A 25,346-nucleotide genomic window follows, 5' to 3' on the forward strand; every position below is an offset into this window, starting at 1 on the left:
TTTTGAACCAGTCAGTGATTCCATGTTCAGTTCTCACTGTTGCTTCTTGACCTGCATATAAATTTCTCAAGAGACAAATAAGATGCTCTGGTATTCCCATCTCTTTAAGAACTTGCCACAATTTGTTGTGCTCCACACAATCAAAGGCTTTAGCATAGTCGATGAAGCAGAAGTATACATTCTTCTGGTACTCCCTAGCTTTCTCCATGATCCAGCGTATATTGGCAATTTGATCTCTAGTTCCTCTGCCTCTTCGAAATCCTGCCTGTACTTCTGGAAGTTCTCGGTCCACATATTGCTGGAGCCTAGCTTGTAGGATTTTGAGCATAACTTTGCTAGCATGAGAAATTAGTGCAATGGTGCGGTAGTTTGAACATTCTTTGGCATTGCCCTTCTTTGGGATTGGAATGTAAACTGACCTTTTCCAATCATGTGGCCATTGTTGAGTTTTCCAAATTTGCTGGCATATTGAGTGTAGCACTTTTACTGCATCGTCCTTTAAGATTTTGAATAGTTCAACTGGAATGCTGTCACCACCACTAGCTTTATTGTTGCTCAGACTTCCTAAGGCCCATTTGACTTCACATTCCAGGATGTCTGGCTCCAGGTCAGTAACTACCCCATTGTGGTCATCAGGGATGTTAAGCTCGCTCTTGTATAGTTGTTCTGTATAATTTTGCCACCTTTGTTTAATCTCTTCTGCTTCTGTGAGGTCCCTACCATTTTGGTCCCTTATCATACCCAACTTTGCATGAAACGTTCTCTTCATATCTCCAATTTTCTTGAAAAGATCTCTGGTCCTCCCCATTCTATTGTTTTCTTCTATTTGTTTGCACTGTTCATTTAAGAAGGCATTCTTATCTCTTCTAGCTTTTCTCTGGAATTCTGCATTCAATTGGGTGTATCTTTCTCTTTCTCCCTTGCCTTTCACTTCCCTTCTCTCCTTAGCTATTTGTAAAGCTTCCTCAGACAGCCATTTTGATTTCTTGCATTTCTTTTTCTTTGGGATGGCTTTAGTTGCTACCTCTTGTACAATATTGCGAACCTCCGTCCATAGTTCTTCAGGCACTCTATCTATCAGATCTAATTCCTTAAATCTATTTGTCACCTCTACTGTGTATTCGTCGGGGATATGATTTAGTTCATACCTGAGTGGCCTAGTGCTTTTCCCTACTTTCTTCAATTTAAGCCTAAATTTTGCAACCAGAAGCTCATGATCTGAACCACAATCAGCTCCTGGTCTTGTTTTTATTGACTGGATAGAACTTTTCCATCTTTGGCTGCAGAGCACATAGTCAATCTGATTTCTGTGTTGACCATCTGGTGATGTCCATGTGTAGAGTCGTCTCTTGGGTTGTTGGAAAAGAGTGTTTGCTATGACCATTGTATTCTCTTGACAAAATTCTACCAGCCTGTGCCCTGCTTCATTTTGTACTCCAAGGCCAAACTTGCCTGTTATCCCGGTTATCTTTTGGCTTCCTACTTTAGCATTCCAATCCCCCATGATGATAAGCACATCATTTTTGGGCGTTGCTTCTAGAAGGTGTTGTAGGGCTTCATAGAACTGATCAACTTCATCCTCTTCAGCAGCAGTGGTTGGGGCATAGACCTGGATCACTGTGATGTTGAATGGTTTGCCTTGGATTCGAACTGAGATCATTCTGTCATTTTGGGGATTGTATCCCAAGACTGCTTTTCCTACTCTCTTATTGATTATGAAGGCTACTCCATTTCTTCTGCGAGATTCTTGTCCACAGTAGTATACCTGATGGTCATCTGAATTAAATTCACCCATTCCTGTCCATTTTAGTTCACTGATTCCTAAAATGTCGATGTTCAGTCTTGTCATTTCTTGTTTGACCACGTCCAGCTTGCCTTGATTCATGGATCTGACGTTCCAGGTTCCTATGGAATAAAAATCTTTACAGCATCGGACTGTCTTTTCGCCACCAGTTACTTCCACAACTGAGCGTCCTTTCGGCTTTGGCCCAGTCGCTTCATTCATTCTGGCGCTACTTGTACTAGCCGTCTGCTCATCCCCAGTAGCATATTGGACACCTTCCGACCTGAGGGGCTCATCTTCCAGCGTCATATCGTTATGCCTATTGGAACTGTCCATAGAGTTTTCATGGCAAAGATACTGGAGTGGTTTGCCATTTCCTTCTCCAGTGGATCACCTTTTGTCAGAGCTCTCAGCTATGACCTGTCCGTCTTGGGTGGCCCTGCACGGTATAGCTCATAGCTTCACTGAACTACGCAAGCCCCCTTGCCACAACAAGGCAGCGATCCTTGAAGGGGGTAGGGCTTTGAGGCTGCATTTAATACAAAGTTTGGCCCTCTGTCTCTGTTTCCGCACTAGCAGTATTGTTCAAATTTGCATTTTTAAAGGGTCAAATTTTCCATCTGTTTCTGCACTAAAATTGGCTTCTTCAGGTGCAGTCCCAAATTGCCCCCTCACTTGCCCCTCACAAGTAAAAGAATCCCCATCTTTTCAATCAGGGTCTAATTCAGGGGTTCCCAATGTGGAAATACATGCAATTGAGTTTTCCCCTACACCCGCCATTTCGATTGATTTGGGTATGCCCCTTTCCTTGTTGGCGTCCTACCTCTCCCTCCCTTCCTCCCCCTCCCTTTCTCCATTCAAATAAATCTGCCTTAAAAAATGGGTTGATTGTGTTACAATGCTGTTTCTAAGTTTTTAAAAATTAGTTTCGCTCAGCAATGTTATAATGTTGTAACAGGGGTTTTTTTTTCGAATTATATTCAGGACACTTCGGGGGGGAGTGGAGAGGTGATTAAGGGTACAGGATGGTAGAATTAAGTGATGCAATGAAAACCAAAGTGCAAGCAGACACCATTTTGCAAAAAACTCAGTTTTTGAAAAGGGGAAGGGAGCAAAGCATGATGGGAGGCTGCCTTTCAGTGCAGAAAGTGTGTCACAAATTTTAGCCTGGGAAATGAGGAAAGCCCAAATGCAGAAAGGTTAGAGTCGACTTGCAGAATCCAAAGGAAATTAAAAGCAAAGCTAAAAGAAGGTATGTCTCAAAAAGTCTAACAGTGACTCAGTAGATATCTCTGGAAAAACAAGCAGGGCACTGTGGAGAGATCTGATTCCCCTTGTGGGCTTACTGCCCACTCTCTGACTATCAGTTTCCATTCCTAGCAAATTATTATAGTTTAAACCCATCCTACAATAATGTGAGCTAAAACCCTTGTGACAGGCCATTTCTATCAACTGAGAGGGCCCACACAGCCTCCTATGATTTTGGGGATACCAGGTTTATTTTAATCTATAAACCTTCCCCACAGTTACCAGTATCTAGGCTTTGGGGTTCACTGCTGTGAGGTAAGTTTTGGGGTGCACAACTACAATATGGAGGTCACGGAGGCAGGAAGCGTATATAAACAACAAAGATTTATTTATTTGCAAGTAGGTTTCAAGGAACAGATCAGCAGCATGGGCCTCCTGGCAGACAAAGGAGAAATCAAGTCAAGGCACATACATTTAAGCTAGTTAAGGCATCAGAGAGTAGATGAATTTTCTTAAATACTTTCCAGCACTATGAGGCTTTTATTGACTAGCCACCAGGCTGAATTCTAACACACACCCAGGGTTCCACCCACACCAGCCTGCCCTTCCCCAAGAGTAAGACTAAAGGACACAAGGTCTGTTAATTGCCGGAGACAGGCCTAACAATCAGGTGTTCTATTCTCTGCCAGTAGAGCCAAACCACACTGCCACACTACCAAGCAGAGCTCTTCTCCTCACTGCCCTCTCCCTGGGGCAGTCCATCCCCCCACTCCTGAAAGGTCATTGCACGCTGGAGCAGCACTCCCGTAGGCTCAAGCGAGAGGCCATTTTCCCCTTCAGGGGTGGGGCAGCCTCCTGTCTATCACAACACTATTTAGATTTTTTAATAAATCTTCCCATATTAACTGTTGTAAGGATATTTTTTTAGTTTTAATTTTATTTTAATAATAATCCAGAAAAAGAAATCTGGTAATTATACCCACTTTCAAAATAGATCAACAACATCACGTAGTTTCTAGTTCTACAGCAGAGATTAGAAATGTGAAAAGAAATATTTACGATTCTTGGCGTCCAAGTGCTGCTGTTGCCCAGTAATGAGACTGTCAGGATGGTTTCCAGCTCCTATTACAGCTTAGTTCTGGATATATTCCAAGCTAGTTGCTATCTGTCCATCTTTAAAATGGAAATAATAGTGATCTGCTTCAGTAAGACCTATTCCATATGAAGAATTTGGCCTAGGCCAGGACTTGTTCGATCACGGGGCTAATACCCACTTCCAGATGACGTCAACAATAGCTTGGGACCACCCAGGGCACGGCCTTGCCACGGGCATCATTGGGTCCTATGTCAGGCCAGGGCCCATCTGGCAGGAAGAGGCAGGCTGTCCTAACCCGACTCCTCCCCTCCTGCTGCCAAATATGGCATCCCGAAAGGGACAAAAAGGGTGTTTCTACTGCACAGTGGAACATCACATCCACAGCTGCCTCATCCAGAGGCATAAATCTGGGGTGGACCGGGTACAGAGGAGAAGATACTCCCCTGTATAGACCCTGGAAAAGGCGGGGCAACTTTCCCCAGTCCAAACATCTGATGGCAGCCCACGCGTCAGCCCAGATGCAGAAAAGGTGTCAGAGAATAACATATTGATGTCCAACTTGACCCTTAAAATGTGGTTATGTTTCTTTATATACAAACAGATGGAATAACATGAAGCTCTCAACTGACTTCTCTGGCTATGAATTAATTTAAAATACAGTTATCTGCCTAGCACTGTTTCCACTCATTTGGACAGCCCTTTCACAATTATAGCATGTAATAGCATATGACCAGTACCAGTTTCAGACAAAATCACAACTTTCCATAGCAGGAGGATCTTAGGTAGTGCTTTGATAGTAATATCTGATTTAATTCTAATACAGGATTAGGATCAAGGGGTTGTGCTAAAAAGCTTCTTGAGAAAGCAAGTTTTTGAAAAGGGATAATAAAAAAGCGAGAAGTGTCATATCATACGAGGAACATAAAGTTCAGCTGGCTTCTGGATTTGGGAGATTTAAAATACAGTACTCGTGGCTGTGCCATTTTATAGATGTGCATATACCTCTTCTGCCTCTTTCTCCCCCCCCCCCCCATGTCTATCTCTGCAACTACTCGATATTGTCGTTGTTGTTGTTCCTTGTTTTGACAAACAGGTTTTGTATGCTGTTTTTCTCCTTTATACTGAAAAGAAAAAGTAGTTTTCAAAAATAGCTAATTGTGCAATTGGATAAGCAATTAGAATATGCAGCTTGTGTCTTTTAGAGTTCATTTTAAAAATACGATTACAGTTGGCTACAAAAGAGGTGAATCTATTTGTTTTAGCAAAAATCTAAATTACCATTTAAGTTAGCAAGTCACCCTCCCAAATGGAAAGTTCAGCTTTGCAGCCATAGCTTCAGGCTATTTCCTAACCAGTCTCAATGATTAGACAAACTGTTGAAATAAATATTGCACTAATGTGGTTTGGATGGAATCTAGAGCCTATGGGAATGTGTATGTGGGAGAAGATTGTCATATGTGCTTGTATGAACATGCTGTCATACTAACCTAAAATAGATTCAGGTGGGGAGCTGTGTCGATCTGAAGCAGAAGAACAAAGTTTGAGTCCAGTGGCACCTTTGAGGCCAAGAAAGTTTTATTCAAGATATAAACTTTCATGTGCATGCACACAAAAGCTTATCTGTTCCACATAGTATATTTCTGGTAAGGCTAGGAGGAGTTGGTCTCATGGATTAAGTGCCACTCATGCTTAACACTCACTCAGGGCAGCTGTCCCGCCCCTGAGTGCCTCCTCCTCCAATCCAGCAGCCAGCCAATTGCCTTCCATCCCCTACTCCTGACTACCCCCTCCTCCTTCTACTCCCTTCTGAGGCTCAGAGGCTGTGGATCCCTGCTGCATGAAAGCTGCCCCTGCCAGTGAGTTCCTTTCCTAGGGGCCTCCAGCCTGCAGCCTTTCCAGGTCCTTGGAGGAGGGAAAGGCCATCTGCAGAGTTCTTCCACCCCACCCCACCCCAATCTAGCACCCATTGTATTCCTGAGTGCAACAGGCTTTGTCCCTAGTATATCTTTAATAAAACTTTGTTGCTCTTTAAAGTGCCTCTGGACTCATATTTTGTTTTGTTATACTAACATAAACAGCAATCTGATATCACTTATTTATGCTTATTTTTGTTTCCGAATCAAGCCATTCTGCTTGTGGAGAAAGGGCATAGGTGCAAAATGCATTATCCTGATAAGGCAACTCCTACACCCACAACCTCAAGTGATTTGATCATACTTTCAAGGCAGGAATCAGGGTTGAACTGAATAGTCAACAACTACTTGCAAGATTAAGGGCTCTTGATCTAGCTTTCAAACTGATAAGAAAGAACAATTTTATCTGTATAGAGTAGAGGTCACAGCACAACAGATAAAAATAGAATTGTGCATTCAGATATAAGCATTGCTATCTCAGGATAAATACCCTAAAAGCATGACATCCAAATTCTTCCTGCCATCTAATCTGAGGCTTTCTGGAATAGGTATCCTCATAGTAGTGTCTAGAGGCCCTTAAGAAGGAATACAATCCTCTTGGGGAATGCTATTTCACATATTTCAGTGTCACTGAAAATTTAACTTTCTAAAATCAGGGTACTTAGAGCAGGGCTCTCAACAGAGATATTAAAAAGTGAGTGCCTGTGTGTAGATTCTTTCTCTCATGTAAGAGTCAGCACCTTATCTTGGGACTAAAAAAGTCACCAGCCAGTGGAGCACAGGACTGGCTGTCAGCAATCACCACGTGGCAGGCTGTAGCATTTTGCACTTGTTGCTGAAGGAGGCAGTAGTCCACCCATTGCTGGAAAAAAACATCCCTGTCTCCACAGGACTTGTCCAACTACTGCCCCATCTCGCATTAGCATTTCTGGGGGGCATACGCGGACCCATTGCTAGCCTACCTCAATGATGCTTCAGTCTGGGATCAATCCCAGTCTTGGCTCTGGCCTGGTCATGGGGTAAAACAGTGCTGGTTGCCCTGATGGCTAACTACTGGAGACAGTCACTGTTCACTGGTAGAGCAGCAGATACTCTACAGATTGCCAAATAGATGGCTTCCCCCAGCTATTACACACCTATTACTTAAGGTTCTTAGGGGAGGGGGGATGTTATGCAATCTCTTCTTTTACTAAATTAGAATAGCTGGGAAAGAGAAGCCCAGAAAGACCCAGTGATAGGGCAGGGATGCAGTTTTGTGCCAAGGATTGAATCTAAATATAGTGCTGCTTTCACAGATTGGTAATGGACTGATATACGGTTATTATGGATAATATTTATTTAGATGAGTCAGAAACATGGAGCACAGAAGAGTTTTCAAATGTGGAATGGCAAGGAACAGTCAGCATATGGGCAGGCTAAAATTACGTGTAATTCTGAAGAACAACATAAAACTGTGTAGCAAGCAGCTGGCGTTCTTCCCCTTCCCATCAGCAGTTCCCTTTCTCCCCACCCCGTGACAGAATTAATGTCATTACAAAGAGTATGTGTCTCTTGAGTGACTCATATTTAAGTATGATAGGTCAGTCACTGTCTATGCAAATAGGCAGTGACTGCACCCAAACTTTGTAAACCAAACTGGAAGAATCTTTCCACTGAGGTATGCAAGCAACTACCCGTGGGGTAGACCGGGTCTCGTCTACCTCCTCTCAAATGGAATGTAAGAAGGCAGAAATAATGTGGGATAGAGAGGTCAATATTAGCTTGTGCAACTGAAGAGCATTTAGCACTGAGACTGACTCTTCAGAACAACAGAACTATTATAACTGTATTCAGAAATTTGCATTAAAAGACTTGGGGGGGGGATAATTCTCAGATTTTTAACCTTTGTTCCAAGGAATTCAGTGTCACAAATATAAGATGAAAAAGAAAACGATATAACTCACTTTGGGTCCCCATTGTGGAAATGAGTGAATGAAAAAATAAATCAACTGACATGGATTCTCGTCCCTTATGTGGAACAACTATGTAAGGGGCGAGAATCCTTGTCCCCTGCCCACTCCCTCCTCCCTTCCACCACCCCCCCCACGACTTGTGCACATGGCTCTTGGGTGTGGCAGCTGGCGCAGCCTCAGCAGCTAGGGCCCACACTGAAGCGTGCTTGCTGCTGCCATCCCCACCAGTCTCCCAAGGCTTCTCCCGCTCTCCAGAGTGCAGGAGAGGACTCAACAGGCTAGTGGAGGTGGCACCAGCCCAGCAAGCCACAGTGCCAATGCGCACTTTCCACCAGCCCCACCAGCCTCCCAAGGCTTCTCCTGGTCTCTGGAGTGCAGGAGCGACCTCGGAAGCCTAGCAGAGGTGGCTCCAGCACAGCGAACCCCAGCTCTGAAGCATGCTTGCCGCTACCAGCCCCGCAAGTCTTCCAAGGCTGCTCCTTGGATGGTGGGAGCGGCCTTCAAGGACTGGCAGCAGCAGCAGCCAGAGCAACGAGCACACCTCAGTGCTAGGCCTCACTGCTCCATCACCACCACCTCTGCTGCCAGCCATCCACTGGCATGCTCCCTAAGGCGGGATAATGGACATCACATCCGTCTACATTTCCATTGTAGGGAGCACGGCAGTAGATGTTCCACATCAATAAATAAGTACATAAATAAGTTCTCCTTCCATTTTATTCCCACAACAAACATATGTTTTAGGTCATGCTGAGAGACAGTGACTATTCTGGCAATGAAGTGAGGGTGGGGTTTTAGTTGCTTTTTCCACCATGGTATTTCTTGGATCTGTGTGGACGATGTTGTATTTTATATTTTTAGGGATAATTTTATTGGGGATTTTTGTATATTGTAACCCTCCATGAGCCTTTGTGGGACTGATGGGCTAGAAATAATAATAATGACAATGACAATAACAATGTGTCATAGCTCAGCTGAAATCTGAGAGTAGATCTCCCTGGGTAGAGTCCATCTTTCTAACCAGTACGCCACACTGGCTTTCAGTTTATATTGCTGTGTCCTTGTGAGAATTGTTGTGTAGCCTGGACTAATTTCCTGATCATTTACTTTCTTTGTGTTTTACTAATTTAACCATACTTGAAGCACTGGGTTTAAAATGCAGCTTGCTTCCTTATTAATTTATTATTTATAATTACTTATTATATTTATACTTTCCCATTTTGCTTAGAAATGCCATAATTACTTCTTAGGACAAACATGTTTGATAATATAACAAAATATAACAAAATCTGAAAATCCCATTAAGACCATCAAGTAATTTATAGTTCCAGTAACTTGCACTTCATTCCTATGCAGAGTTATTCTTGTGTAAGCTTATTGGAGTATTCTGCATAGGATTGTACAATTAGTGCACATTGTTCAAACGTAACAGTGGGATGCTCTTCTTAATTAATGCCTACTTTGTAAATCTGATACACTGGATATAGATGAAATTTTATTAAATTTGTTTCCTCATGTTTTTCTGATAATCAGATCAAATATCTATAAAATATGTTTATGTTTTGAGGTGCATTAATGCTAATTTTCAACGATAGTCTTGAAAATACATCTAGTTTATATTCCAGTTTCAGAACCTGTATTCCTTCCTGTGGAGAAAACATATCTTCCTTATCATCCACATCCAGAGAGACATTTTAAAGAATACTATACATTTCTTCCCAGTTGTTTATCCTACATTCCCCTCAAAACAGAATTTTCCACCCACCAGCCCACATTAATCCTACATACAGATTAACCTATATCATCATGAAAAAGATACATTAGATTTTGTGCAGATGTAAACTTTTTAATAAGGCAAACCCACTTAAAATTGGCGTTATTCAACTGAGATTGTCTGTGGAAACAATTGATCATTTCCTGACATATCAGGAAATAACTCACATTATTTGGAAATATATTAGCAGGCACATTATCAGTTGAGTTCATAGAGTTCATAATTTATCAGTTCAGTTCATACAGAAATCCATACATAGTTTTAAGTGAATGAGTGTCAGTGGTTCTTCCTGAGGAAAGAAAGGTTATGGATTAAAGGAGTCAACAATACTATTTAGCCTACAAGTATAAATATATACTACAAGTAAATGCATTACATTGTTTTAATTATTGATTCACATCCTGTGGCTTAAATAACAATGTCATCATATTGCCAAATTACAAGTGAAGTAACTATCATCTTATAGCTCACGCAGCTGGGGTTGTGTTGTGATAACTGTATGAACCCAATGTCCCTGATTGAGCTTATGGATCAGCTATGACTGACCACTCTAACATAATATACCCATATTATTTATCTTTTGTGCAGTATTTATTTTTTTATTAATTTAATTATTTATTAGAATTGTAGAACGCCTCTCTGTTAACAGTATGTAAAAAGCTGTCTTACATGGTTTTTAAAAGAATAAACAGTTAAAATTTAACTTCTTATTTAAAATGTAATAAATGCTCCAACCATCTCTCTGAATATAATTTCTAACTTAAGTTAAGGGCCCAGATCTCTACTGGCAGCACACTCCACCAGGTGATTTCCCTCCCCACACCATTTTCTTGAGTCAAAACAGCCCTAATGTGCAACTTTTGCCATGTTGAAGAACTGCACCTACCCTGAAAATTCGCAACTCCAACCCACCTTGTTAAAAAGTACATTGCATAATGGTACTCTCTAACAAAATAGTAATTGTAATTTAAAGCACAACAGGCGCTACTCTCCCTTCACCCCGGGCAGGCCAACCAAGGGCTGGAGAGGCCACAGTGTGCCTTCTTGGGGCAGGTGGGTGCACTGGCAGGGGCTCACCTCCTCTCTCCCTCCCCTCACCTTGGGCTGGCCGGAGAAGGTTGCAGCGCACATTCTTGGGCCGGGGGAGTGCTGGCAGGGACTCACTTCCTCCCCCCCCCCTGCCCTGGTTCTTGGGGCATGAAGGAACACTGGCAGGGGTTGCAGTCTTCCTCCCCATGCACTGGCGAGCCCAGAGCTTGTGTCCCTTCCCTCCCAGGCCCTGGTCCTGGCTGTTCCTAGGCCCTCCCCCCTCCTTTGTATGCATGGGACTGTATCTGATGATGTGTGCTTGCACACAAAAGCTTATATATCTTGGATAAAACATCATTGGTTTTAATGGAATCAAACTTTGTTTTGTAGATCTATTTATAAAACATATATATTTATAAAACTTATAATACATATAACTTCCCATCCACATACACCTGTAAATTTTTGGAGGGTTTCTGCAGACTCTTCTCTCACCCCATTCCCCAAAATGCCTAAGGCTAATTCATGGGCATTGAACTTAAGCTGCCAAGAGTGTATTGCTCCAGGCTCTTAGGATAGAGTTCAGCCACTCACCTAGGTTACTGGGTAAAAGAGAGGAAGTTATTTATTGCTTCTGTGATTTCTGAAGGCAAACTTAGTTGTGCACCTAACATTCAGAAACACTGATTTAGCTGAACAGGTTGATCTGTGGCCAGCATAGAAACACTACAATGACTAGAAGTGAAAGGATGTGCTTATCATACCATCGAAATATACTCATGAGGTTACACAGATGCCAAAATCATTCAGGGTTTCAGGAAGTGACTGGTTAGTCAAGGATAATTGTATTCCAAATAGCAAGCACATGCAGGACTGTGTTTTCTCCTGAGAGCAAGATTCAAGACAATAGTTATACCTTAAAGATTAACAAAATGTCCAGGGTTTAAGCCACCTTTTCTAAACCAGTTTACAGTTGGACTCTGTGCCTCCTGCACACACACCCCCCTGCCCTGTAGCTCCACCAACCTCCATCCCAGGTGGCAGGCAGGGGCATACTGGTGGTGATAGTGCCAGAATGCCCCTGGCCAGGTTGGTGGGGGTAGGCATGACCGGTTTGCAGGCCAGAAGTAAAGTCTAGACAGGGCCTGCTTAGGAGGGTTCTGCTCAATTATTATAACAGCAAAAGCTGTTATAGATTTGTGTGTGTGTGTGTGTGATTATGTGTAACAACTAATTCATAACCAACTAATCTGTAACCAACTCTTCCAGGGCCATCAAGAAACCCCAGGGTTTCACAATACCCCTGTTGAGAAAGCCTGGGGCCATTCCGCACGAGTTCAAAGTTTACAAACAGTAAACGCTACTAATTTGCCATTCCGCATGACATCGCACACAATCTGCAACACTCCTGCAACACTCGCACTAAAATCACTTTGTTGTAGCGATTTCCGGTGATTCCAGAAAAGTGGATTCACCCTCAGAAGATCGCTACACTCCTGCCAACAACCTGCAACACTTGCAAAAAAGAACTGTGTGTTCTCAATGTAGCGGCTGCAACGAAGTCCCACCCCTGTCTCTCTCCTCCGAACTTCCGGCAAAGCGATCGCCATTTTTTTTCCCTCAGAGCGAGCGGGGAAAGCAAAGAACCAGTGAGGCTTCTCCAGCTACAGTCCCTGCACAGTGCTTTAAATCTCCCCTAAGTCCCCAAGCACAACACAGCCCCCTGTTTGCAAGTTCCTTTTATTTTTGGCCAAAAATCACCCCTGTGTGTGGGGGGGGATTTTTTTTTCACTCGGGGGAGCATGGTAACAATGACTCGCCAGCTCACACGCCTGCTAGATGGGTCTCTATGTTAGGAAGAATGAAGGCATATTCATTACAACATGTTGTTTTTTTTTAAACCTGTGCTTAAAGGGAAAGGGGCTTTTCCGGAGCATGATAACAACCGCCCATTGGCTGTTCGTTTGATTGAGGGCCAGGGGCGGGAACAAGCACAGAAAAAATCGCTTCCTTTCTAGCGATTTTTGTGAGACCGGAAACCTGTGGGGAACTAATGAAACACTACTGGATTCCACTACAAATGCAACACTGGTCCTTGTGCGGAAAGGCCCCTGGCATAAGCTATTAAAGCACTTGAAAGCTTATACCATAGAAAACTAGTTGGTCTTTAAGCTGCTACTGGACTTTAATCTTGCTCTTCTACTGCAGACTAGCATGGCTACATTTGTGAAACTTTGGTTGAAAGAAGAAAGAAATATAGTACAGAAAATGTTGCCTGGGCACACAGGCTCAGGTCTATTATCCACACACTGTTTATTTCTGATTCTCACTGAAAAGGGCTTGATTTCGAATGCTGTTTGTGCCTGCCACACCTTTCTTTTTCCTTTGATTTTTCTCCATGGACTATATATTCTACATACCGATGAGAAAAACCAAACATTGTATTAGGTTTTTAAGTGTGTAGCATGATTGGGCTGTCTCTACTCCATGGCCTGGACAGAATCCAGATTGAAACAGGTTGAAATGTGGCAATGGCCCTTTTTTATTTTACTTCACCAATGACAATGCATTCAGAGACTTTCACATTGAACCATCCACTATGGCAGACACCATCTTGGATGCTTGCTTGGCCATTTAAAGTGAGCTGCTTAGGAAGACTGCCTGGGTACAGATTTTTTTTTCAAAATTAAAAGCACTGCATTTTTGCTAATACATTGCTGCACTAGCATAGTTTGGCCAGTAATTTACTAGATATGAATTTTAAAACCTTGGGAAGGGGGCAGGGACAGGAATAGTGAAGTAAAACATACTGTGACCAAGATTGTTGGATATGTTGTTCTCATGGAAGTCCTCTTCTCCTTGATGTCTGCACACTTCACTAACCTGACCTGAACAAATAAGAATGTAGAGATGCTCAGAACCCAGAAAAATCAATAGGGGATCTGTGGGGTTGCTGAAAACGGGAAATAATGCCATAATTTGGGGGAAAATGTTTGCTAACCTGTTTGGGGGGGGGGCGGTGCATGCACACAAGCACACACAGGTGATGATTGGCAGCTGCTGCACTTACTACTGGACAATCAGTGGCACACAGCTGGATGCCAATCTTGACCTCCCCCCTTTCAGAGCTTTCAAAGAGGCTCCTCAGAGAGTTAAAGCACATTTAGAATTGCAGAGCACCACTACCGCGGCAAAAAAAAAACCCTTTAAAAGCTGTTCCTGTCAAAAAAAATTTCCAGCAATCCAAGTCTAGCGATAGTTTCATGTCACTAAATTCATCCCACTTTTCAAAATACCCCTAAAATGTAACTTATACACTGATGAAGGGGAGATGATAGCAGAAGATGTGCAGCAGGAAAAATTACCTCATTGTGGGTGGGGGTGGCCTTCAAGGGGTGGAGAAATGGTGAGGGGAAATCTGACAGAATTTGTGTACTTTTGAATTACCTTCATCTTGGAAATAAATCAGGAGGAAAACCAGCACAAAACTACTCTCAGAAAAACCAGTGCAGTACATAAAAGAAAACCCAATGTACAGGCACAATGAAAGGGAGGGGAAACACCTATGAATAATAGGTTATAGTTTATTAATGTGTAACTGTGTTTTTAACCATAGAAGCAATGGAGGCATATAGATTGCCTTGGGGCTTGGCCAGACTTGGTGTATAGCTCATGATGGACCTGCTGTCTTAGCTTTGTTGCTGGCTTTGAGCTTTATCGCTAGTAATAACTTTCAGAAACTCTTCCAGAGCTTTTATTAGCACTTATACAACAACCGTGTGAAAGAACTCGTGTACTTTACTGTATTTCAGTACACTTGCCTCAAGGCTTGTGATGAGACTGTCCTTTTCACACTGTAATAGCTAACTCAAAGAGAAAGAGAGAGAAATCTGAGTGGAAAATCTCAGTAAAACGAATTACAAGTTTTGATTTGAATACATCTTTGAGGCATAAGTTTTTAAGGAGCTGGACTGTGTTTGATTATAATATTTGTCAATATTCTTTAAAAGATGACATAATTAAATTACATGTCTGACTGAAAGAACTATTTTCGTACTCTAAGTTTATCATAAGTAGCTGACATTGCCCCTTATTAAGTATGTGGACTGAAGCAATGGAAGCCTTGCACACAGGCATATGACTTTCCATTTGAACTTTGGATGTAAAGTGATTATGTTGAAAACTGGAAATCCCTTGTGCTTGTCCAAAACAACCCAAGAAGCCCATCTTGCCCAAAACAAAACATTGACATTTCTTCAGCCTAGGACAGTGGTTCTCAACCTGGGGGTCGGGATCCCTTTGAGGGTTGAACGGCCCTTTCAGAGGGGTTGCGACAGGGCAAGCAGCTTCGCCAGAAGGGGGGAGGGATGCCATCCCCACAACAGTCTTGCAGGTAGATCGAGATAGAGCGTTTGTCTGTCTGGAGCAGTGGAAAAGAGCGAGATCGGCATGGTGGGACAAGAGGCAGAACTGAACTGAGAAACCCTGGGGGGGGGGGAACAATTTATATACAATCATGAACAATGGATCTTCACGCCATTTGTCTGTTTCGATTTAATTTCTGTGAGTTGGTTGGGAGTTACCACAACATGAGGAACTATATGAAAGGGTCACAGCATTAGGAAGGTTGAGAACCACTGGCCTAGGAGATGTTGAAATTCAGGTACAATTTATGTATTTCACAGATGTAGCAGATGTATTTTGTCACAGGTGTTTTGCAACAAAGGAAGTTGTAGGGTACAGGATTTTATACTGGTATAGAGGAAATAGCTTTCCTTGACTTATTCAATTAGTGACCCTCAGGTTCTTTATATCACTACTGAGGTGCATTAAGAACAATCAAGTGACTGCATAGGCACTTACATTCTGGTTCTGTAGGTCAAAGAGAAATTCACTGGGAAAAATTGGCATTCCATATTGAAGTTTTATGAGAACCAGCTTGGTGTGGTGGTTAAGAGCAGCAGACTCTAATTCGGAGAACTGGGTTTTCTTCCCCACTCCTCCTCCACATGAGCTCTGTTGGGTGACTTTGGGCCAGTCACAGATGTCTCAGAATTCTCTCTGCCCTACTTACCTCACAAGGTGTCTGTTGTAGAGAGAGGAAAGGAATGCAATTGTAAGCCAGGTTGGGACTTTTAAAAGTAGAGATCAATGGGGTATTAAAACCTTCCTTTCTTCATGGTCTCCACACAATTGATGATGTAGGAGTTTTGTACATTGTCTAGCTTGCATTGTGAAATATTTGAACAGTTTCAGTTGTCTGCTGCAGATTAAGTGTGCCAGAAAACTACAAAGAAGGCAAGAGCCAAATGTTAATGCTGAGCAATTTTCCCGATCAACCAGACTGATTCCAGACTAGCCTGGAAAATATCTAATGAAAACTAAAGCAGGAAAATACCATTAGATAGATTTTTATGTTCCAAGATGCACACAGAAAGTCTGTTTTCTAGAGCAAATATTTTAAACTAATACCCTAACATAGAAGATCCCTGCAAAACAGAGCAGAAGTGCCAGCCAATTAGCAAAAAACATTTTGCTAGGCATGCAAATATCAGAAATTTAGAATGGGAGTTAATGTCTAATGCAGAGGACTGAATCTGCTATCCAAATAAACGACAATGTTGCAACAGTTTTGATCTATATAGACCAATGCTCTACAATATGGTGCCCAAAGGCATCTTTCTTCCTGCTGGTATGTTACTTGGCATTCTCCTGCTTCTTTCTAAAAACTCCTTTTCTCCAAAGCAAAGAGCCAGACCTGGATTGCGTTCACCTTATCGAAACAGCAGGTTTTTAGAAGACTTCAGGAGGCATTACCTCTTGTCTGCAGAGAGTGCAGTTCAGAAGTAGCTACCCTCGATAGCCTCTCCCTCACTCAATGCTGCTGGTTTCTCATTTCACCCACCTCCAATGGTACCCAGAACCTTTCTCCAAAATGACAAGTGAGTAGCAGAGTTGGTTAGATATTGCCCCTCTCTGCAGAATCTTCATTCATGGCCTTCTACCCAAGTCCTGACCCTGCTTAGCTTCTGAGGTCAGATGAGGCTGGCATCATGTCAACGTACATTTTGGATCACCTTATTTTTGTGTGGGAATCAGAATTAACAAACCACAAGAAATTAAGAACACATCACATTATTCCATTGTCCTATTTCACTCTGGTTTTCAGTAAGCAGGTGGGCCATACCTGTAATCAATCCTTATGAACTTCACCTAATTTCTGTGAATGGAACTTCATGCCAGACTTCCTGAATCCTAGTCCAGCACTCGAACCCCTGCACAGCACTGGCTCAATAGGGATCTCTCAATCTTAGGATAAATTTCTTAAATCACATTTGCACCCAATTTTACACTGAAGTTGGAAGGCAACCTCTTCTGTCCAGTTCATTGTGGGATCTTGTTCTACCACATGTGAAGAATGAGGCAGCATTGTCACAAATTGTCAGCACTGTCAGCATTGTCACCAATTCAACTGGCTCCCAGTTGGCTCCCAGTTGAATTTCGGATTAAGCTTAAGGTTCTGGCAATCACCCTTAAAGCCATACGCGGTTTGGCCCAGTGTATTTGAGAGACCGCCTCCCTGCCTATACCGCCAAAAGCGTTTTGTGCTCTGCCACTTCCAACTGGCTACGGATCCCTGGCACCAGAGAAGTGTGCCGGTCCTTAACAAGAGCCAGAGTCTTCTCGTTTTTGGCCCCCACCTGGTGGAACGAGCTCCCTGAAGAGATCAGAGCCCTGCCCGACCTTCCACAGTTCCACCTGCAAAAGGGAGCTCCTCCACCAGGCATTCGCTTGAAGCCGACCATCCCGGAACACCTGCTGGTCCCCCCAGACACCCTCCCATGACTGCAATAACTGACCTCCCAATGTTGTTATTTATACTATTAAGATGATTGTTGGAAATAATGAGGCATTGAATTGCTGTAATGTTTTGAAAGTTGTTTGAAAGTTGTTCATATGTTCCATGTAAAGTTAGGTAATGTTTCAATGTAAACTGATCAGAGCTGCAAAGAATAGGCGGTATAAAAATCCAAATAAATAAATAATAAATAAATAAATATGCAGATCATATGCAGCTTGTCCTTTCTTTCCCATCTTATTCCCAAGCTGTTAATGAACTTGTCTATGGAGTCAGTAGTGGACTGGAGGAAGACAAAAAAGCTAAATGTCAGTCCTGCCAAGACAGAGATTCTCTGGGTTAGTAAAAAGAACTTCAGATTTTTCTTGCCCAAGATGAGGTTTTACTCCCTTTGAAAAGCTACATTTGTAGCAGTCATCTTAGAAAACCAGGGGGCTGTGGTGATTCAGAGCGCTTTTATCCAGCTTCAGCTGGTGCATCAACTGTGCCTGTTCTTGGGTCAGTCAGATCTTGTCACAATGACCCATGCCTTAATTACATCCGGACTGGACAACCCTCGAAGAGCATTTGGAGCCCGCAGCTAGTGCAGAATGCTGCAGGTAGACTGATGGTTGATTTAGGAGGGTTGGGAAGGAACTTCAGTGGGATGTAATAACAGTCTGACCCTCAAAGCAGACATTTTCTCCAGGGAGACAAATATCTGTCACCTGGAGTCCAATCGTGATTTCTGGGGATCTTCGGGCCCCGTCTAAAAGTTGGTAACCCTAAGTACCACCAAAATAACCAATGTTAATATACATGAATATACCTTAGACTCCAGGATTCTACTGTCCTTTCCTCTGAGGGCAGATCTCAGGAATTTCCAAGGCCTTCACTCCCCCAGTTCATAAGCTGTGATGAACACAGAGACAATTCATTTACCGTCCCATTTACAGCAGAGTATTCTTTGTATATGCACAGAGACTTAGCTCATGTTACAGGCAATGCATATCAAGTTGAATGCAAGCTGGCTCTTTGGTATATAAAGATGTATACATATACATGCAGGATGTATGTGTTTTTGGTGTAATATCTGCTGCTAGCAAGAGCAACAAAGTGATGGATTCAGTTACCCACTCCCCCAGTCACATGTGTGTGCACACAACACCCATCCCACTGAGGGTTTTTTTCCTTTCCCTTGGCCATAACATAACAGCTAAGTAGGTGCAGGAAGTAACAGTGCCAAGATTAGATCTGCCCCAACACTGTAAAGGCAGCTTGTAATCTTTAAATAGAAATAATAACTCGGGTCACGTTTCCTGATGCATGGAGGCCTACACTACAGTGAATGTCTCATTCATTCCTCCTGTGATTTTATAGGCTTCCTTGGAGTGGCAAAGTGTTGATGCTATGTTTCAAACAATAATACAATTTTGTGAGTTATGTTTTGTTCCTTATATTTTATAGATGAAAGAATTCTACAGTAAAGAAGATCTGTTGGCTCAACCTGATCAGAGAACGTTCTGGGCAAATGAGGACTCAGGTAAGGACATACCTTTGCATAATGTGTTTTTAAAAGATAACATCATTTTTTTTAACAGGATGAGGGCTGAGGTTTCAAAGTAGCCTTTCAGATTTCTGAGGTATCCTGCTTAATAAATAGGGCTGCTAACTGGGGAGAAATTAATGATACATGGCACTTCTGAACTTGTAGTATTCTGTTTGTTGTTTTCTTTCCATAAGCGTTAAAACATCTATAGCACCAACGGTGGATGGTGTTGCCTTTCCACTGCTAAGTGTACAGCATGCACCACCAATCACAGCCAGTCCTATCCACCATGTTGTGCCCCATTTTTTAATTTATTTTTGTTCTGGGGAGCCAGGCTTGCCTTACCTAACAGATGAAGAGATTGATAGACTTCCAAAATCAAACTGGAAAACATGTTCCTTCCCACCCTTTACATCCAAATCCAAAGTCATCTCCATGGGCAGAGTGGCCAGTAAGGACACAGAGAAAAGTCCCAGAGATACCAGAGATCTGATAGCCTACATTCCCAACTGGGGTCACTGCAGCCTGGGGGCCACCTCACACACTGGGGCTACCATGCACTTCTGCATGGCATGGTGAAGGAGAGACCTGACCACACCCAGTCCTGAGGCTTGGCCAGGAATGTCCTGCTTGGGGCTGGCTGAATAGACCCCCCCTTACTCCTTTCCCCACTCCCCAACCAAGGTAGTAGGCATAGACACCAGCATGTCTTCTTACACTACCCATGTTTTTTGAACCATGAAACAGAAAAATGTTTTCTCGCCACCTCCATTTTCAGGAGTCATCTAATGCCTGTGAAGACTTGGACTATTTCTGGATGGAGGAGTAAAATGCTTGCAAACACAGGATGATAATTGTCACATTTGCAGCCCTCCTCATGGGGAGACCCCTTTTGAGTTTTCCCTCTGCCATGTCACAGCTTTTTGCCTCCTGACAAGGCTGCAAGGGAAAACAAGCCGAACTTCTCCCTCCGCTCCTTGGCTTGTCAATCACAGCAAGCCACCAATCACAGCACAGCAATTCTCTTGTGGACTGGAACTCCCTCCACACACACACACACAGACACCAAAATTATTTTTAAAGGCACTTCCGTCCTGCTATGCAGTAATGCCACAACACAGATGCATTTTTAAATTTAAAATATCAACACTGCTGCATTGCTATGGAGAAATGTCAGAACTATACAGCATTCCCCTCCCCCCTTTTGGGATTCCTATTCTTTGGGACTTTATTCCTGTCTGGGTGGATTTCTGAGATGCTGAACGTGGTCCTTGGAGCCCAAAAAGACATTTTGTGTTAATGGCTGGCTTAAAAACAAAGTGCTCACACCCTTGTATAATTGGGAGATGGCTGCCCGATCAGCCCCCCCCCCCACACGCACACACACTTTCCCAGCTAATTTCCCACCTCCAGAAAACAGAAAAGGGGTTGTTTTTGCCTGCCCAAGTTGTGAGAAGGCTGCACATGGTCCCTGGAGCCCAAAAAGACATTTTGTGTTAATGGTTGGATTAAAAGCAAGGTGCTCAGATTCCTGTATGATCAGGAGAAGGCTGCCCGATCACCCCCCCCTTTCCCAGCTCATTCCCCACCTCCAGAAAATGGACTGTGTTTTGTCCCATGGACACTTTAAAGAAGATGTTATTTCAACTTTGACAATGTAGGTTTGCAGTCGCACTGCAACACAGACTGTGCCATTAAAAAAAAATACCCAGAGCAGGAAATGGAAAGGGGAGGGCGCCTTGGGATGCAGGCGACATCATGTGGAGGGGGCTCTAAAAGCCATCAACATTCAAAGGCTGTCCAGGAACATATTCCTCATGCGGAAATAGTCTTGCATTTTATCCACATATTGCAAACAAGGAGTTGAGGCTGAGAAAGAGAGCGACCAAGAAATTAAAAAAAAATTAAACTGGATTAACCTCCTCCTGCCTCTTAATAGAGATTTCTTATGCAGAAAGCAACAGGTAAAATTGTTCACTGGCATGGAGACAAATCTTATCATCTGCTGATTGCTGCAGATTAAATTTTCTATTAAGCAAACAAACATTGGCAGTCAGTCTTAGTGACATGTTGTAATGCTACATGCAGCTCCAATCCTCAGTTTGTTAGGAAGTAACTCTTATGGTTTTCCATAGAACAAAGTTTGAGTCTAGTGGCACCTTTCCAATTAACAAAGTTTTGTTCTGGTTATAAGTTTTTGTGGGCATGCACACAAAAGTATATACCCAGAAGAAAACTTTATTGGTCTTAAAGGTGCCACTGGACTCAAACTTTGTTCTGCTACTTCAAGCGAACACTGCTACCCACCAATCTTTTTCCATAGTGCTTGCTTCCAAGGAAATGTGCATAGGATAATAGCGATAAACACTTGTCACAGTTCAGTGTGCCTCTTAGAAATTTAACATAGCTGTTAATGCTGGAAGGGATCTGGCAGTGAGAGAGTTGGCCCCGACACAAGCTTGTACTATTCAAAAAAATGTAGAAGTGTGAAAATCTGTTGAAGAAAGTGATATCTGAAGGGAATCTTTCTGGGGTTGATAAGGCACAGTTGGTGTCTAATGGTAACTTAAGCACACTGGAACCAGTCGTTGTTTAATTGCCCATCCAGCTTATCACGCTTGAACCCCACTCTAGCATTTTTATAAAAGTACAGGAATTGGCTTGAGGGCTCTGCCGTTGTAACTCTTCAGTTGATAGGGGCTAGAGTGGGTGGACTTTAATGAGCTGTGTCTAATTGAAATGGTTGCATTCTGAAATCATTAAGGCTTTGTTCACATGAGGTAACTTGGTCCTCAGGGCCATCAGAAAAGCATGAGCTTTCCCCATCCCAGTCTGCCTTCCAAGGAGTCAGCTGACATAGGACACATGAAGGGGGAAAATTCTTAAGGAAAGTTCCTTTAACTACTAGATAAAATTTAGCAGCAGAGCCATATATTATTCACATGAAAGGGGTAGATTCCATATTGCTAGCCTTCAGCAAGATTAAATCAAAATGGCTGTTCCCATAATGTATGTGAATAAAATTTTTATTAGGACAGGGGAGACACAATCTGGTTAACAAATCAGTGAATACTATATTACTGCAACTTCTACAGGGTAGCTTGCTCACAATATTCATATCTGTAAACCGTTCCTGTGGAACGGTAAAAATAAAAGAAATATTCCAGGATGTCTGGCTCCAGGTCAGCAACTACCCCATTGTGGTTATGAGGGAAGTTAAGCTTGCTCTTGTATAGTTCCTCTGTATAATTTTGACACCTTTTAAAAATCTCTTCTGCTTCTGTGAGGTCCCTACCATGTTGGTCCCTTATCATACCCAACTTTGCATGAAACGTTCTCTTCATATCTCCAATTTTCTTGAAAAGATCTCTGGTCCTCCCCATTCTATTGTTTTCTTCTATTTGTTTGCACTGTTCATTTAAGAAGGCATTCTTATCTCTTCTAGCTTTTCTCTGGAATTCTGCATTCAATTGGGTGTATCTTTCTCTTTCTCCCTTGCCTTTCACTTCCCTTCTCTCCTTAGCTATTTGTTAAGCTTCCTCAGACAGCCATTTTGATTTCTTGAATTTCTTTTTCTTGAGATGGTTTTAGTTGCTACCTCTTGAACAATGTTGTGAACCTCTATCCATAGTTCTTCAGGCACTCTGTCTATCAGATCTAATTCCTTAATTCTTTAAATCTATTCGTCCCACTGATATATACGGACGGAGTATGTGGCCAAAAATCTTAGGCAGAGGTAGAAACTGTCCAGAAGAAATAGCAGCCCCTCTGCAAGCTGGGTTTCATGCATGGAAAGCCAAACATGAGAACAGAGGTGGTTACTTTCTATTTCCTTTTTTCTAGCCAGTTTTGTAACTTGAGGGCTAGGACAGCCCTGTAACAATTTTATGATGAGATTAATCAGGCAATACTAAAGAAAAGAAGACTTTGCTACTGGGTGAGCCAGGCTTTGATAAAGAAACCTTAATGGGTTCATTGGGGGACTTCCAGAGTTGACAGTGTTTTGGGTGAGTCTTGGTGATTGTCCACATCTGCATTTTGAGTCAGGAGGGATTTCTAGGCGTGTCAGACCCTTTCATAATGGGAGCTTCATATACCAGCAGTTAAGGACAGGAAAAGAGCCTCTTGTGGCGCAGGGTGGTCAGGCAGTGACATTCTGTGTGAAGCTCTGCCCACTGGGGGAGTGGGTAACTGAATCCATCACTTTGTTGCTCTTGCTAGCAGCAGATATTACACCAAAAACACATACATCCTGCATGTATATGTATACATGAGTTCGATCCCAGCAGCCGGCTCAAGTTTGACTCAGCCTTCCATCCTTCCGAGATTGGTAAAATTAGTACCCAGCTTGCTGGAGGGTAAAATGGTAATGCCTGGAGAAGGCACTGGCAAACCACCCCGTATTGAGTCTGTCATGAAAAAGCTAGAGGGCGTCACCCCAAGGGTCAGACATGACTCAGTGCTTGCACAGGGAATACCTTTACCTTAAGGACAAGAATAAGCTATCAATGGGATAAATTAATTGGGAAGAAACATTAACATTTCAGGTGTGTAAGGTTGTTGAAAAGGTTAAACACCAGCTGTCAATTCCTTTATCCTCATTGTGCTGGGGTCAGGGAAAGAGCAGATGGCCCAGCCCTTTCTTTGTGCAGATTAATTGCATCACTCTTGTGACAGCCAAAAAGTCTCTTAGAATCATAGAATCATAGAGTTGGAAGGGGCCATACAGGCCATCTAGTCCAACCCCCTGCTCAACGCAGGATCAGCCCAAAGCTTCCTAAAATATCAAAGAAAAGTGTGTATCCAACCTTTGCTTGAAGACTGCCAGTGAGGGGGAGTTCACCACCTCCTTAGGCAGCCTATTCCACTGCTGAACTACTCTGACTGTGAAAAACTTTTTCCTGATATCTAGCCTATATCGTTGTACTTGTAGTTTAAACCCATTACTGCGTGTCCTCTCCTCTGCAGCCAACAGAAACAGCATCCTGCCCTCCTCCAAGTGACAACCTTTCAAATATTTAAAGAGGGCTATCATGTCCCCTCTCAACCTCCTTTTCTCCAGGCTGAACATTCCCAAGTCCCTCAACCTATCTTCATAGGGCTTGGTCCCTTGGCCCCAGATCATCTTTGTCGCTCTCCTCTGTACCCTTTCAAATTTATCTACGTCCTTCTTGAAGTGAGGCCTCCAGAACTGCACACAGTACTCCAGGTGTGGTCTGACCAGTGCCGTATACAATGGGACTATGACATCTTGTGATTTTGATGTGATGCCCCTGTTGATACAGCCCAAAATGGCATTCGCCTTTTTTACCGCTGCATCACACTGCCTGCTCATGTTTAGTAAACAATCCACCCCAAGGTCTCGTTCACACACAGGGCCTTTTTGCACGGGGATCTTTGTTGCAAATTGTTTGCGGAATGAAAAATCGCCATTTAAAATAGTGGAATTCGTCGTTATGCATACCTGCCTTTGTAGTGGAATCAGTTGCGTTTTTTAGCGTTTCCCACAGGCTTCCGGTCTCGGCAGAAATCGCTAGAAAGGAAGCGCTATTGCCAAGCTCGTCCCGCCCCTGGCCGTCAAGCAGCCAATGGGCAGCCGTTAGCATGCTCCCAAACAGCCCCTTTCCCTTTAAGGAAGGTTTAAAAAAAAAAAAACAGACCCATTGTAACGAATCTGGGTAGATTCGTTGCAACGGAGAGACCCATCCAGCTGCCTGGGGTGTTTGAGCTGTCGTTTGATCGGTTGATCGTTAACACGCTGCCTCAGAGTGAAAAAAAAAATCCCCCCCCCTCTCACGGGCCCGATTTTCGGCTGAATGGAATGTGTGAAATGTGTGTGTGAAATGTGTGTGTGAAATGTGTGTGCTTAGTGACTGAAGGGGAGGGACTGAAGCCGGGAAGCCTCTGTTTGAGCTGTCATTTGATCGTGGCCATGCTGCCTCGGAGTGGGAAAAAAAATCCCCCCTCCCCCCCCCACGGGCGCGATTTTCAGCCGAAACAGTGTGAAAAATAAAGGGAAAATACATCAGCAAACGGGCTTCTGCGGGCTTCTTGTGACTGTAAACAGCTCTGAGGAGGGACTGCAGCCTGGGAAGCCTCACTGGCTAAACGGAGGCTCGCCGGTGCGTTGATCTCCACTCGCTCGGGGAAAAAAAAATGGCGAT

The 25,346-nt window shown here is 43.1% G+C and overlaps 1 protein-coding gene and 1 long non-coding RNA gene across 3 annotated transcripts in view; one reads left to right on the plus strand and one right to left on the minus strand.

Annotated features, from left to right (window-relative positions):
• Positions 1 to 25,346, plus strand: part of SGK1 (serum/glucocorticoid regulated kinase 1) — a 101,592-nt gene that overhangs the window by 40,993 nt on the left and 35,253 nt on the right. The window contains exon 3 of the mRNA XM_077352254.1: positions 19,101 to 19,176. Within this exon, the coding sequence (XP_077208369.1) occupies positions 19,101 to 19,176 (76 nt within the window). The remainder of the gene's footprint in view (positions 1 to 19,100; positions 19,177 to 25,346) is intronic.
• LOC143844728 (uncharacterized) overlaps positions 1 to 25,346 on the minus strand; it is a 60,985-nt gene that overhangs the window by 6,976 nt on the left and 28,663 nt on the right. The window contains exon 2 of one of the 2 annotated variants that reach the window (XR_013234122.1): positions 18,463 to 18,545. The exons of the other annotated variant lie outside the window; for it this stretch is intronic. This is a non-coding gene — a long non-coding RNA (uncharacterized LOC143844728). The remainder of the gene's footprint in view (positions 1 to 18,462; positions 18,546 to 25,346) is intronic. 2 annotated transcript variants of the gene reach the window in all.

The sequence above is a fragment of the Paroedura picta genome, chromosome 1, assembly GCF_049243985.1.
Source record: "Paroedura picta isolate Pp20150507F chromosome 1, Ppicta_v3.0, whole genome shotgun sequence".
In the NCBI taxonomy this organism is placed as follows: domain Eukaryota; kingdom Metazoa; phylum Chordata; class Lepidosauria; order Squamata; family Gekkonidae; genus Paroedura; species Paroedura picta.